The 15,833-nt window shown below is 41.5% G+C and overlaps 2 protein-coding genes across 2 annotated transcripts; one reads left to right on the top strand and one right to left on the bottom strand.

Moving 5' to 3' along the window:
- Window positions 1-409: 409 nt before the first annotated feature.
- Window positions 410-3,747, bottom strand: LOC111369517. The gene is made up of 3 exons (XM_022991062.1): window positions 3,261-3,747; window positions 1,761-1,998; window positions 410-807 (listed from the first exon to the last, which is right to left on the bottom strand). The coding sequence occupies exons 1-3, from the start codon at window positions 3,591-3,593 to the stop codon at window positions 656-658; spliced, it is 723 nt and encodes a 240-aa protein (XP_022846830.1). The 5' UTR covers window positions 3,594-3,747; the 3' UTR covers window positions 410-655.
- Window positions 3,748-5,633: 1,886 nt separating this feature from the next.
- LOC111369020 lies at window positions 5,634-6,656 on the top strand. Its single transcript, XM_022990508.1, has 2 exons — window positions 5,634-6,263; window positions 6,345-6,656. The coding sequence occupies exons 1-2, from the start codon at window positions 5,634-5,636 to the stop codon at window positions 6,654-6,656; spliced, it is 942 nt and encodes a 313-aa protein (XP_022846276.1).
- The last annotated feature ends 9,177 nt before the right edge of the window (window positions 6,657-15,833 follow it).

Here is a 15,833-nt window from a genome sequence, read left to right on the forward strand (position 1 = left end):
TTCAATAATGATGAAATATAAAAACTTATTAAAAATAATTGCATTGTAATCAGCAAAACTCTTAAGTCCATCAATACAACGAAATTGGAACTTAGATTAGAGAAAAATAAAAATAATAAAATAAATAAATAAATTCAAACTTGGATTCAATCGTATATTCTATTTCAAATTTAAAACCCCAGTTCTGGTATAGGACTTGAAAAGAATTCAGTTGTTGCCTCCCATTGTATTTTTATTTATTTATTTTATTTAACCAAGTTGTCAAATTTTTATTTCCGGTACCATTTCACCGTGTTTGGCCCCGTTTCTAAGACCTCAAACTTATTTTTAAACAAATTTCATAAGTTCCACAACTTTTATCAACTTTCCAACTTTCATTTACTCTTCTTTTATTAGGAGTGCAAAAATGTGTTAAAAAATAAGCACACCATAAATTCAAGCTGTAAAGAGCTTATATATCCACACGTGTCTACGAGTACAAGGAAAAAGGTAGCTTAGAGACGAAGTGGCACCGATTAAAACTATGTCCATTACTTTGCACACGAGATAATCTATAGCAACATCATCATCATCAAGGTAGTGCAATGCAAACATATTCGTCTACGTGCACACAATACATATCTACATAGTAAAAGCTCCATTCCGCGGCTGCTCTTCATTCAGATTTTCTCGATTCAGGGTGGCTTGAAACATGTCTAGCAGAATTGTAAGATGAAATTGCTGATCTCGTAGTATGAAGCGAATGCTTGGCTAAACTTAAGCTTTTCTTCGTCACCAGCCACACAGTGCAGAAGAATCCAATCCAACCTGATTCCCACAAGTTTGTTATGATTGCATGATATATAAAATAACAAGGTAGAATCTACGTTTTCTCACAATCACAGACATTGGCTTATACGTAATAATAGCAGAACAGAGAGTCGACATCTAACATAAAAACAAAAGAGATAACATACTTCATACTTCCATTCTGAGTCTATCTTTTTACTTTGTTCATAGACACTATCTTAAGACATATTCAAGAGGAGTTCGTTGATAAATAGGCTTAGTTCATAGACTAAAAGAGAGAGAACTTGCATATTAGAAGTTTGGAAGGGCCTTTTGGAATCTGTAGATTTTCAGTGTGCAAAAGAACTCAGAAAATATACAAAATTCATTTTTAGCCATACTCGAAATAAGAACGATAGTGGAAACAACGCATAGGATCATAATGATCAAAAGAATTCAGGTTCATATAAAAATAAGTTAATAGGACTTGAAAAGAACATAATATAGGATAACATAAGTTTAGACAAAACTCAGAGGTGCTGTAAGGTTTCTATGTGATTGGACGATACCTACCGAATTGGAAAGAAAGTTACCACATACCATTTGACTATTTGTCCTTTTTGGAACTAATTGTCTAGCTTGTGAAAGACAAAATGTCTACTAAATTGAGCGTTGAGCCGTTTAACAAAAAAAATATCAAAGATGATGAAAATAGTAAAGTGTTGATATTAAGATGGATCAAGACTATACTAGAATAGTTGAAATAATATGCCAATGCAGGATTAATTATCATAAATGTAATGACTAGATAAAAGTGATTGTCTTAGCTGCTTTTTTTTTCTTCTATATTTATTTGATACATGTCTAAATAAGTGCATGTACAAGACCAAGATTAATGAAACAAAATAGGCACTGAAAACACGACAAACAAAAACAGAAATTTTTTTGAATGTGTCAAATACTTATAGAGAACATAATCATGGAAAGATTACCTGTAGCTGTAAGAACAGCAATAATGGCTACAGTTGTTGCTGTAGAAATGACACATACAGCTATTGATAGAGCGCCAACATAAATGGCTGCAACACAGGCAAAGAAAAGAGCCAAGAATCCTCCTGCTGCCACTAAAGACATGAAAAGAGAAATGACAACGGCATTGAAGGTTGCAGCAGCAAAGAAAAGCATAAAAACCAGTACTCCAGTCGATGTGAGGAGTAAAATTGTCCCGACCTGCAACAGTTATTGTCTTACAGAGATCAATGTAGGAAAATTCTAACAAATATAAAGGAGACAAACAAAACAAAGCCTCAAAAGTAATTGGAACTCCAATTTATTACATTATTCGAAAATATGATATTCCAAAAGGGAGTATCACGAACCTACCTAAACTTGTACAACCAAAGAATATTGAGGCATGAAGTGATTATAGAAAAATGTAGGTGGTACAAGAATGTGTCAATGGGAAAAGACTAATTTTCATCACAGAGCTTTGACTTCTACTAGTAGACATATAATGCAATTTTCTGGGCAACCTACTATACTACAACTTCGTAGGAAGAAGTTACGAGCCACAATGGCACTTAACTGATGACGCTCTTGCCAAAACAAGCAAATAAAGAGTAAACAGGACATGTGTAAATGGTTTAAAGGGTTGTAACATTGAAAGAATCCAATGCCAAGTGTAGTAGACTGTATGCCAAGTGTGACCAAGAATTACACGAAGGCATATTTCTTGGCATAGTGTCGCCATCACGTGCCTTGTTCACACTCGAGTCCAAAACACTACATTCATGAGTATAATCAGAGAAAAAACTTCCATCTGATAATCTCTAATCTATGCTTAATCATGCCCAAAACACTAGATTCATTAGTTACTCATAAAAAATGCCTCTCTAACCATCTACAATGTATGCTGAATCATTTACTAATTTTGCACCTACAATTTTTACCCTATACGGACATCTTAGTAATCCTTTTCCTCCAGAAGTAATCAATTATTAATATTTCTCAGCTTCATAATAATAATCGAATTGTATACCACCAAAAAAATCTATATTCACATGCCAAACATATAAATTTTTTATAAATGCTGTGCCTAAATCTTCGAGGAAGAAAAATTGTTTTTGGTTTAATGGAGCCCAAATAAGGGGCTAAGTAGCCAACCAATACAGAAATTTTTTCCAATTCTAATTCAATAAAAATTTGAACACTTTAACCAAAATACCATAAAATCAAATTCACCAGCCCTTAATTAACCCACATCAGATTGAATCAAAATTAAAGAAAATAGTCAATAATACTTCCTTAAAAACATGAATCTATACTAGAATATACCCATAACAAAATTCGATACTTATTCCAGCATAAAAATTCAGGGAAAAAAAATTAGATTTTATTATGTTAAGGATAAAAACCCAGGTTAATATGAAAATAATAGTTGCCTTGGGCAACTCCTCTTAACGAAAGTCCAAGACTCTGTACAGTATACTTACAGAGACGACAAGGAGGAGGCGGAGGGGGCTGCCGCGGCGAGCCCAGGCGAGAACATGGCGACCACTGTTCGTCGAAGCGTCACGAAGCAGGGGAATATTTTCATAAACGGAAACTTTGATCCGGTGCAGTAGATGAACAGAACCGTAACGAGAATTCGGGCTCCGAAAGAAAATTGCATTGATCAAATTGCTGAAAACAGTATAAAGAGTCACTTCTCTCAGTTCTTGACGATGATGTGATCCTTTTTTTATTTTCTTAGGAAATCCAGATTCTTCACTGTCCCCTACACCCTCATACAAAACCCCGTTAAAATTTTCACTGGAATCCGCCATCTTTCACTCTCTGTAAGATTCGAGTTAAGAAAATCAAATCACAAAACAAAAGCTGAGTTTGACTGAAACTAATTCATTTGTTCGTGGGCTGACGAAGATTTTGATTTGCAGATTGGAAATTGACGAGATGGCTCGGTCCCACGTTGGGAATTTATTGCCACTTGTACCTGTAACATGAGAATTCAGCCTTGATTTTTTCCAGGTGTTGAGATTTTCAATAGTTGATGGGGCCCGTTTCTTTACTATCTTTGAAGGATAAAGCTGACCACGAATATTTTATTACATATAGCAACACCACCAAATTTGGAAAAATTTTATCTTAAGTTGTTGACATTCGAACTCCGATCTGGTAAAAACAGTTCGCTAACTTCACCTTAGTTAAAAGTGAGTTCGGTTTACACTCTCAGGTCGGAGTTATCAGCCGTTATCTCAAAAAAACACTATGATTACCCCTTATCACATCACCCTATCAATCAGAGACACTTGCCACACGTGATGTCATCGTCGCCTGGAATAGCCAATTCCAAGTCCTCGAATTCTAGCCCCCTACAAGTCATCATTACTTTGGCAATACATTGACACATGACCACCGCCCTCGTTGACCAATCATTAGAGAATTCGACGACCCGAGTTGTGAGCTCGGCGCTGTTGCTGATTTGATTGATTTGATGTAATTTCGGTTGAAATATGTATAAATAGTAGAGTAGGACCCTTGTAAAAGGACAACAAATTAAGATAACGACTTATGGCCCGATCCCCTTTTTGCAATCTTTTCTAAACACAAATCGCCTTTTTTCTTAAAGTTAGTTCAAAATATCCTTACTAATTTTGACATCAACAGTGTGGCACTAGAAGGAGGGTCTTAATTGTGAAAAATAGTTTCATTTGCTCCATAAAAACAAATTTTTTCTTTAAATGGCCATGAGTCATAGCTCAAGTTCCAAAAATTCATCTCACACCCACCCTCATTAAACGAATGTACCACTGGATTCTCCACAACGACAGGACCCTCAAATGACTGCAATGAGGAAAGCCCTAAAAAATTGACAAATGTAGTGGGGCGAATGGAAATGAGCTAAGCCCATTCGTCCCCACTAGATACCGATGTGGAATCTCCTATAAGGACAAAAGCAAAGCGTCCCCCACCAGGAGGCCTCTCCACTTTTCAAGAGGAGAATCATCGAGAAACCAAATCGACGAGGTCAAAAGCAAGGAGCCTGAAGTGAGAAGAACTGCAAGTGTGTTCAACAGATTGGGGACTCATCATTCGCTGACCCCTACGCAAGGACAAATCGACCTAAAACGCCCTTTGGAACAAACAGAACCCGAACTAAACGCGCTTAAAAAACGCATCGCCGAACTGGAGGCTAAAAACAAAGGTGGCACGGAAGGTTACCAAACCAAACGACATTCCCCCTTCACCGAAAATGTCCTCATAGAACCACTGCCTGAAAAATTGAAAATTCTCCAAATCACCGCATGCGAAGGAGATAGTGACCCCCTCAGCCACCTTGATAAATACACCTCGTGGATGGAACTACAGGGGGCAAGCAACGCAATCATGTGCCAAGCATTTCCCCTAACTCTAGGAGACAAAGCCCAAAGATGGTTCAGGAGGCTACACGAAAGGTCGGTAAAAAACTGGGATAATCTAGCCATGGCATTCTTGGCCCAGTTTATGGGCTCAAAGGCTAGAACTACACCCAAAGAACGTCTAGTGAGTATCAAGCAGGGAAAAAGTGAATCCCTCAAAAGCTATCTGAGTAGGTTCAATAGGCAATCCATAGAAGTAGAAAAAATATCTGACGATGCGGCACTCATGGTCGTATTAGCAGGACTAAGACCCAAAACAAGATTCTGGTGGTCAGTACACGAGAACGGCCCAAGGACTTATCACGAGTTCCTAAACCAAGCTGAGAAACACATAAGCGCTGGGGAGGCAACCTCTGACCAAGAGGAAGCAAGACGAGAAATTGACCTCAATGATGTGGTGAAAGAAAAAAACCAAGCCGCAGTCCTCAACCAGAAAGAAAGAAGGACATGAGAGAAAGAGATCATCCCAGGGCTCAGCCGTACAAGTTTCGGGAGTACCACCCACTCAAAGCCTCCTTGGAAGAGGCATTCACGCAAGCCAACACAAAAGAAGCATTTTGTAGACGTATAGTCCTGAAAAACGAACAGGATGCACGACGCCAAGGACGATACTGTCGATACCACAGGACGATGGGCCATGATACTGATAACTGCCAAGACTTAAAAGAGGAAGTTGAATCATTAATTTGGCGAGGTCGGTTACAAGAGTTTGTTGCCAAGCCAAAACAAGCAGATCGACCTACGGTGCAGCAGCCACAGTTGCAGGGGGCCCCCACACCAACCCAACAGGTGATCCCCAGCCGTAACCCACCTCCACATGCCGAAATCAAAATGATGGTGGGCGAAAATCAGTATATTGAAGGATCCAGAAGGGCCAGGCGAAGGCAAGCCCGAAGTGCAAAAACCGTACCGAACTACTGGAATCAAATCCCTAGGACCGGCATTGACCCCGAATTGTTCTGGTTCATGGAAGAAGATTCTGAAGGAATCCTCCAAGACCAAAGTGACGCCCCGGTGATCACAATGATGGTCGCCGGAGTGAAAGCCCACCGCACTCTAGTGGACAATGGAAGTTCGGTCAATATACTGTACTCACGAACCTTGAGGCAATTGGAAATATCAATTCGCTACCTCCAACCGTATCCAAGGAAACTATAGGGATTTTCTGGGGATCCTATCAAAACCCTAGGTCAGATAGTCCTTAGTGTGGAGCTGGGCGAAGCTCCTCACCAAAGAAGAATCTTAGCGGATTTTGTGGTGGTCGATTTACCGTCCAATTACAATGCAATATTGGGACAGCCCATTTTGCACGAACTAAAGGCTACCATGTCAATTTATTATTATTGTGTGAAATTCCCCACCCCTTACGGGACTGGAATTATCCAAGGGGTTCAAGCTGCTGCAAGGGCCTGCAACGTCGACCTGCCAAGACCCCAAGTCAACATGCTGAGGAATAAGACAAACACATAAGTCGAGGAAGCCAGACCAAAGAGACCAATCGTTGTAGATCTCTCAAAGATAGGCATAATGGAAAAAGATCTCCAAAAAGCCACAGACGAGCAGCTATCTTTTGACGAGAAGGAGGCGGACGCACACCCTTACCATGGAGTCATGGTAATCTCGTTACCTATAGCCAGAGTAACCATCCCCAAAGTCTTGGTGGATACAAGAAGCTCTCTAAACATCCTATTCAACCACACCCTAAAATGGATGGGTATCCCTGCTAACTTTCTTCAACCATACCCAAATATGGTCCTAGGATTAAGCGGAGCCTTGACTTTTGCCAAAGGATCAATCAAACTCAAAGTCAAGTCTGGATCAGCACCTCGGCAGTTGAAGACGAACTCCGAGTTCGTGGTGTTTGACACCCCCTCCCCTTATGATGCTGTGATGGGACAGCCCCTACTCTTCAGCCTGAGAGCAGCAGTTTCCCTATATCACTATTCTATCAAGTTTCCCATACCCCATGGTGTGGGGGAAGTCAAAGGAAACAAGGAGCTCGTCGAAAGTTGCCAATGGAATACCTGTACCAGCCATCAACACAGCTTCCTGAGGGTACACATGGCGAACATATGGGAATCCGAACTCATTCGCTTAGACCCACGGACCAGGATCGAAGGCGAAGAACCCGTAGAAGAACTAGAAGGAGTTCGAATCTGTGCCAAGGACCAAACAAAGGATCTCAAAGTCGGGTGCGAATTGCAGCCCTCCACCCGAAGCGAGCTTGTGGCTTTTCTTAAAGAGAACCTCGATGTCTTCGCTTAGGATCACAGTGACATGAGAGGAACAGATCATAATATTGCATGCCACAAATTACAGGTGGATCCCTTAGCTCGGCCAAAGCAGCAAAAACGACGACCTCTGAATCCTGAAAGATATGAAGCACTAAACAAAGAGGTGCAAAAACTGTTGAACAATGATTTCCTCCGTGAAGCGAAATACCCGAAGTGGGTCGCGAATCCGTCCTTGTGAAAAAACACAATGGAGATTTGAGGGTATGCATAGATTTCACCGATCCCAATAAAGCATGCCCCAAAGACGGCTTTCCATTGCCAAGAATAGATCAAATGGTGGACGCCACAGCCGGGCATGAGCTACTCAGCTTCATGGACGCGTATTCCATATGAAGCACTAAACAAAGAGGTGCAAAAACTGTTGAACAATGATTTCCTCCGTGAAGCGAAATACCCGAAGTGGGTCGCGAATCCGTCCTTGTGAAAAAACACAATGGAGATTTGAGGGTATGCATAGATTTCACCGATCCCAATAAAGCATGCCCCAAAGACGGCTTTCCATTGCCAAGAATAGATCAAATGGTGGACGCCACAGCCGGGCATGAGCTACTCAGCTTCATGGACGCGTATTCCGGATACAACCAGATACCGATGTACGGCCCAGATCAGGAGTATACCTCTTTCATAACTGATCGAGGTCTTTACTCCTACAGAGTAATGCCATTTGGTCTCAAAAACGCTAGCGCCACCTACCAGCGACTCGTGAATTACACGTTTTCCCAGCAGATCGAAAAAATAATGGAAGTATATGTTGACGACATGCTAGTCAAAAGTATAAAGGCTAAGGACCACTATCAACACCTAACCGAAATGTTTGATATACTGAAGAAGTATGGAATGAAGTTGAACCCAAGAAAATATGCTTTCGGGGTCAGTTCAGGAAGATTCTTAGGTTACATCGTAAACAACCGAGGAATCGAGGCAAACCCTGAAAAAATATAAGCTATCATCCAAATGAAACCCTAACTAAACCCATAAAAGTACAAAGTTTAACCATAAGGGTTGCAGCCCTCAGTCGGTTCGTCTCCAAATCTACGGACCAATGCAAACTCTTCTTCGACACGTTACGAGGTGGAAAGAAGTTCGAATGGACCAAAGAGTGTCAGGATGCCTTTAACAAACTAAAAAGACAATTAGCCAGACCTCCAGTGCTTTCAAAACCTAAGGTAGGCAAGGCCTTGAAGATTATTTATCTGTTTCAAAGCACGCCATTAGCGTCGTTCTAACCCGAGAAGAAAATGGCATTCAACATCCGGCTTATTATGTAAGCAAAGAACTTCATGAAGCCGAGCTCAGATACTCGGCTGTAGAAAATCTGGCATTCACCCTGTTGATGGCAGCGCGAAAATTGAGGCCATATTTCTTGGAACACCTCATTGAGGTCCTGACAAATTCTCCATTGAGACAAACGCTACAAAAACCTGACACCTCTGGACGGATTGTAAAATGGGTAGTATAACTTGAACACTTCGACATCAAATATACGCCTCGTTCCTCCATAAAGGATCAGGCACTCGCCGACTTTGTCTCTGAGTTATGCAATGTCCCAATTGAAGAACAACAGAAAGAAACCCCTTGGAAACTTTATGTCGACGGTTCATCCACCGGAGAACGATCTGAAGTCGGCGTCGTATTAATCAGCCCTGATCACCGCATGTTCTGTGAAGCTTTGCCATTCGACTTCAAAGCCTCAAATAATGAGGCTGAGTACGAAGCTCTTATTGCTAGAGCAAGGATGGCCTCGGGATTAGGGATCTCTGACCTAATCTTGCACAGTGACTCCCAGCTAGTCGTGAATCAGGTCAACGGTGTATATATGGCGAAAGAAGACAGGTTGGACAACTACCTACGTGTTGTGAAAAAAGAACTCGAAAGGTTCAAAACCATCCAAGTCAAACAAATTTCCCGATCTCAGAACAATCATGCCGATGCATTGGCTTGCCTAGCCACCAGTGAGGGAGTCGAGGAATTCGATAGCATTCCAGTAGGAAGGATATTTCTACCATCTACCGAACTGGATAAAGTGATCCTGATGATGATAGACCCTAAACCAACTTGGCAGGACGAGATCATCTCTTACCTGAAAACCGAAAAATACCCCGAAAATCCTGCAGAGGCTAGAAAGCTCCAAACAAGGTCAGTCAAGTACACTCTCATTGATAATATACTAGACAAATAGGGATATTCCACGCCCTTGTTAAGATGCTTGAATGAAGAGGAAGTCTGGTACGCCCTGCAAGACGTTCACGAAGGAATATATGGAAATTATTTCGGCGAACTCTCACTGGCCCACAAGATCGTACGACAAGGATACTTTTGGCCTGCAATAAGACAAGATTCCCTTGAATTTGTCAAAAGATGCGATAAGTGCTAGTGCCTCGCCCCCATCATAAACACTCCACCAGGCGACCTAAACTCGGTGACAGCACCTTGGCCCTTTACAAAATGGGGGGTTGACCTAATTGGACCCATGCCCGTTGGGAAAAGAGGTGTAAAATTCACCATCGTCGCAGTGGACTATTTCACTAAATGGGCCGAGGCAAAGCCCTTTGCCACCATCACCGAACAGAAAACAACCCATTTTTTGTGGAAATCAGTGATCTGTAGGTTCGACATACCTCACTCCATTGTTACGGATAATTGAAAACAATTCGACAACACACAACTTTCGGATTTCTGCGAAGAGCTCAGCATCAGAAAACATTTCTCATCACCAAACCATCCACAGGCAAACGGCCAAGTCGAAGCCATTAACAAGATTATTAAGCACACATTGAAAGCAAAACTTGACTTGTTAAAAGGAGAATGGGCTGAGGAACTCCCCAGTGTGTTATGGTCTTATCGAACTACCGCAAGAACAAGCACCAGAGAAACCCCATTTTCAATGGCTTTCGGCATAGAGGCCGTGATCCCGCTGGAAATCCACATTCCTTCGCTATGCATAACTGATTACGATGAAGAAAGGAACCACATGGCTCTTCTCACGGAGCTCGACCTAACCGATGAAAAAAGGAACAACGCCGAACTAAAAAATGCCATTTACAAACAGCGAAATGCCAAGTACTATAATCAAAAAGTGTGGAAAAGAGAATTTGAAGTAGGATCCCTCATCTTACAGAAAGTATTCCTCCCCACAAGAGCGGCAGTGGATGCCTAGGTCCGAATTGGGAAGCTCCCTATCTGATAACGAAGTTCCTGCTAAAAGGGCATATGAACTGGAAGACTTGGAGGGCAGATCCTTACCCCACCCTTGGAATGCTGAACACCTTAAGCAGTACTACTAGTAAACGGAAAAAGTCCCCTTGTAACGTCAATCATATCAATAAAAATGGACTTTCTATTCTTTTGAACATTTTTGCTCGGCAACCTGTCAGAATCTCATTAAGCCCTGCCTCATATGTAGGCCGATCTAAGGTCGTATGTGCTACAACACTTAATGGAAGATTCCTTCTAAGGAATCTCATTAAGCATGTGCTATGACACTTAGTGGAAGATTCCTCCTAAGGAACCTCATTAAGCCCTGCCTCATATGCAAGCCGATCTAAGCTCGTACGTGTTACAACACTTGGTACAAATGCCCAAAGTATATGCCTAATTCGGAAAGCGCGTACTGCACAACTAAGCGAAATTCATTTAAAGTAATTCTACACACTATTGTAACACTCTTACAATTTTTACTAAGTCTGTGAGAAAAAATCATACTGAACATAAATAAATCATCAATTTCAAATTAAAACATCATAAATCAGTCAAATTATCCATTTCAAATTAAAACATCACAAAACACCTAAGGGTCTTGGGAGGCAGGGGTGGTATCTCCAACATCCTGAGTTTCTAGTAGCACTCGGACTCCGACGGACTCCGGCAAACTCCGACAATTTTCGTAACTCCTCCTTCTGTCCCTCAGTTCCTCATCTAGAAAGGCCACATCAAGATCGGGCCTCTCATTCCTGATGTGCCCTATTAACTCCTCTAGGGCCACAACATACACATCCTGGGCCACCAATCAAACTAGGAGGACTCCTTCCAGGCATCCACCGCCCTGTCGATCTTGGCCTCAGCCTCTTCAACCCTGTTTGTGGCCTACCTTGCCCTTTCATTGGCCTCCTGAACCTTCTGGATGGCCTCCATAACTTTGCCACGCTCCTCTTCTGCCCGAGCCCTGGCCTCATCCTCCAAGGCCCTCAACACTTTGATCTCCTCCATCAGTCGCTCCTCGACATCAAGCCTGGAGTTCAGCTCAATTCCCATCTGGTTCAGCTTCTCCTCGTACTCCTTCTCCCATAAAACAAATTCGGTCATTTCAGCCTCCATGCTATTATAAAGATTGAAGGCCTGATCTTTGGCCTCTATCCGTTTGTCCAGCTCGGACTTTACCTGTTTTTAGAAATCAAAAATCAAGCAAGTCATTAAGGCATTTAAAAAAAAAAACAAACAAGTATGAGGTATACCTTATCCGCCACTGCCATCTTGTACAAAACATATCAGTGGCCATGGAGCTGAGTAGTGACTAGAGCCTCGCCAATGGGCATCTCATTCATATAGCCCTGCTCCCTCTCACCCCAGCTCCGGATAAGTAAATTGGCCGACTCCCTCAAAGGCGAAGTGAGCGCGGCAGTCATGCCCCTGGGAGGAGAAGGAGCTCAGAGATAGTCCAGAAATATCTCCAGTCTATGTCCCACCAGACTTTCCTAGCCCGGCCTTTGTAGATCTAGGCACCGATCCTTCAAGTTCGCAGAACTGGTCTCCATAGCAGAAGGAGCAACCGCTGATGGCAACGAGGGAGACGACAAGGTTGGGCTCAGCAGAGGCACTGCCTCTGGAATTCTCAATGATGTCGGGGGCGCAGATCGGTTCGTCTTTAACGAAACCTCTTCCTCCACCTCCTCAGAACGGCTCTCCATCCGATCTGGAACTTCTCTCTTTTTCCCCTTCGATGCAACAGCCGCCTTAGCCGTCTTGTAACGGCTCTCCATCTAATCTGGAACTTCTCTCTTTTTCCCCTTCGATGCAGCAGCCGCCTTGTAGCCCCGCATTTCGTCCTGATGACCTGAGAGAACAAAATGCTCAAAAAGAAAACATGTATATGCATAAAGAAATTATAATCACGAATGAAGATCAAAATATTATCTGACCTGGAAGGAGCAGAACTTGAAGCTCGTACTTGCAGCAGTCCGGCCTGATATAAGTTCGAATCTGAAATTACAAACTTACAGGGCCTCTGCTTTTTAGGAAATGATCTTATTTTCTCAGCTCTTCTCTGAGTGTCTCTGGTTAACATCTCCTTCTTGTAATTTGCACAAAGAAGAACACCGAGGTCAGCACTTCGTAAAACATATGCCTTGCTAAAAGACTAAGACCCAAAAAGACACTTACATAACGAATGATAGAGCGTGGGAACCACGTCCTCCCTATTTACCTCGGCAGAATGAAACTGCCACTCCCCTAATACGTAAAACCATTCGTCCTTCCATTTCTTAATTGAGGAAGGGGTGTCTAACACCAAAGAACCTCCCGTCCTGGGCCTAACGCTTGTGTACCACCAGCCCGAGTTCTTCCCATCTTCCTTAAAAGTAAACAAAGAATCGAATTGTTGGACAGTCAGCTCGAGATTCCCCATTTAGTCCCACAGAATAAGGGTGGATATTAAGGTTCGCCACCCGTTAGGGCATAGCTGCATGGGAGCTATACCCCAAGAAGAAAGGAATTTACGGATCATCCTAGGAAAAGGAAGCCTAAGGCCAGCCTGGAGGATAGCCGAGTTCAAAGCAACACATCCCTCAGGAGGAGTGTCAGCTCGGTCAGAAAGCTCTGGTATTATCATAAGTACCGAACTAGGGATGGCGTATTTAGCCGGCCAGTTGGCCAACATATCCCCTGTCACTACCGACCTATAAGAACTCGCCCCCCCTCCCCGGCAATACCCTCCTCAACATCCTATCGGATCCCCTTGCTCCCTTGGAACCCTCACGTCCTAAGTCCATCATAGGATGCCCTAGGTCAGTTGGGTTAACTATAGAAATAGGAATGGGGGTAAAAACTTCCCTACAATTAGAGGACGAACTCGAGGAAACTGACTCTTCCTACTGGTTGCCCCAGGAATGAACTCTAGACTCGTCCTATAAACTAAGAAAAGAATCACAAACTGAAAGGAGGCAGCAAATAAGAACAGAAGGATACATGGGAGACGAATCGAGAAATCGACCTCACTCGAATACGGGAATACGAACTTAGAAAAATCGTCCAAATATCTTAGAAAGTAAAAATCAGCGAAATAGGAAGAGAAATGATTGACCAAAACCTAATTTAAAGGAAGGGAAGATGAGAGGGCGCGATCTGAGCCATTCATTTGGAAACAGAGGGAAAATATCAACGGTCCAAAACTCTGGGAGACAAAACGACATAGTTTTGGCCAAAGCTTGCTGAAGAAGCTATTTATAAGTGGCGTTTAGCTCATCCACCTCTAAAGATGACACTTGTCGCAACCATAAATGTACTACTTGGAGAAAGCATCATTGAGGTCAGCCTCCCTATGGCAGGGCTGACCTGGGGTATAACTGTTGACATCTCCGATCTGGTAAAAACAGTTCGTTAACCCCATCTTAGTTAAAAGTGAGTTCGGTTCACACTCTCAGGTCGGAGTTACCCGTCGTTATCTCAAAAAAACACCATGATTACCCCTTGTCACATCACCCTATCAATCAGAGACACTTGCCACAGGTGATGTCATCCCCGCCCGGACTAGCCAATTCCAAGTCCTTGAATTCTAGCCCCCTACAGGTCATCATTACTTTGGCAATACATTGGCACATGACCACCGACCTCGTTGACCAATCATTGGAGAATTCGGCGACCCAAGTTGCAAGCTCGACACTATTGCTGATTTGATTGATTTGATGTAATTTCGGCTGAAATATGTATAAATAGTAGAATAGAACCCTTGTAAAAGGACAACAAATTAAGATAACGACTTATGGCCCGATCACATCTTTGCAATTTTTTCTAAACACAAATCGCCTGTTTTCTTAAAGTTGGTTCAAAATCATCCTTACTAATTTTGACATCAACGACAGTATATTTTGAGTTTACGTAGAATATTTGAGAATAAATTATTAAAAATTCTTTTATATGACATTTATCTTTCATTTCATTGTGAATTGAAGTACTTTTTTTCTACTTAAAAGAATATCTAGAATCTAGAATAATTCAATAAGTTATATCAGCTTATATTATTTTAATACGAAATTTTGATGTGTGGTGTTAGTCAATAAAGATGACCATAGTTATGAGCTTGTTCTATATAATGATCCAAGACTATGTCCAAGCCATCAGTCAATGAAGATGACTATAGTTATGAGCTTGTTCTATATAATGATCCAAGACTATGTCCAAGCCATTATATCAAATTTAATGCCAATTTTAAGAGAACATGTGTCCTCTTACCTCTCATCGCTTTTAAGAATTCATGATATTATTTGATTATACGATATTGCTTTGAATATTATCGATGACATTATGACTCATGCATCACGAGATATATTTGTGGCGTCCATGTGACACAAGATAAGCCAATGATACATAACTCGTAGAAAAAGAGATCATCTGACAGAATTGAAGGGGTTTTTGAGCAATGCGATATGAGCCTTAAAAAAGATGGGCAGAGAATTCCTTTCGCTTAGGGGAGCATAGTGAGACAGATAGGCTTCTAATCCTGTAGCAACTAGCTACTCGACCTTAGTCATTGTTAATCAACTGAACTCATATCAAAGTATAATTATCCAATTGAACTAAATTGAAATATGATTACCTTGTAAAAGTATATTTTATCTTGAATGAAATTTACCTCAAATGTAACAAGTCTAGACAATCCAATAAAAATTGAGTCATCGTCAAATTTGATCAATCTTGCTCGCCTTTACACTCTGTTGGACATTGGGCTACATTTGACCTAATCAATATGCCCAAAGTCGATCGATCAAATCGTCAAAGAAAATTTCAAATCTCATCCTTATAATTCACAAATTTTTAATTCATCGCAAATTGGTCACTACTAAATGCAACCCATCAACTCTTCTATAATCACGTGCTTTGCATATGACGATTTCCTCGAGGGTTATTTTTGTCTAGTATGTATCACAATGGACCCACCTTCCTAAAAATATAACATATATATCACATATTGAGTCTGGTTAAGCACATTATATCTTGTCTTTCTTGAGAAATGAGTTTATGCTTGTGGTCGATGAAAATAATCCTCAAATTAGATATCACGTGCAAGTCTATCGATAGTATTGATGGTTTTGTTTAATCGAGGGCCAATCTGCATTGACAATTCATGTTTGAGGACTTGAAT

This window comes from Olea europaea, chromosome 20 (genome assembly GCF_002742605.1).
Source record: "Olea europaea var. sylvestris chromosome 20, O_europaea_v1, whole genome shotgun sequence".
Classification (NCBI taxonomy): domain Eukaryota; kingdom Viridiplantae; phylum Streptophyta; class Magnoliopsida; order Lamiales; family Oleaceae; genus Olea; species Olea europaea.

Bases quoted from the DNA above. Each gene is read 5' to 3' on its own strand.
- LOC111369517 (XM_022991062.1), bottom strand. From the start codon at position 3,593: ATGGCGGATTCCAGTGAAAATTTTAACGGGGTTTTGTATGAGGGTGTA. The intron at 1,999-3,260 runs GTAAGTATACTG...TAACTGTTGCAG, and splicing joins GCCTCCTCCTTGTCGTCTCT to GTCGGGACAATTTTACTCCT. The intron at 808-1,760 runs GTAATCTTTCCA...TGTGGGAATCAG, and splicing joins TGCTGTTCTTACAGCTACAG to GTTGGATTGGATTCTTCTGC.
- LOC111369020 (XM_022990508.1), top strand. From the start codon at position 5,634: ATGAGAGAAAGAGATCATCCCAGGGCTCAGCCGTACAAGTTTCGGGAG. The intron at 6,264-6,344 runs GTCAATATACTG...AGGAAACTATAG, and splicing joins TAGTGGACAATGGAAGTTCG to GGATTTTCTGGGGATCCTAT.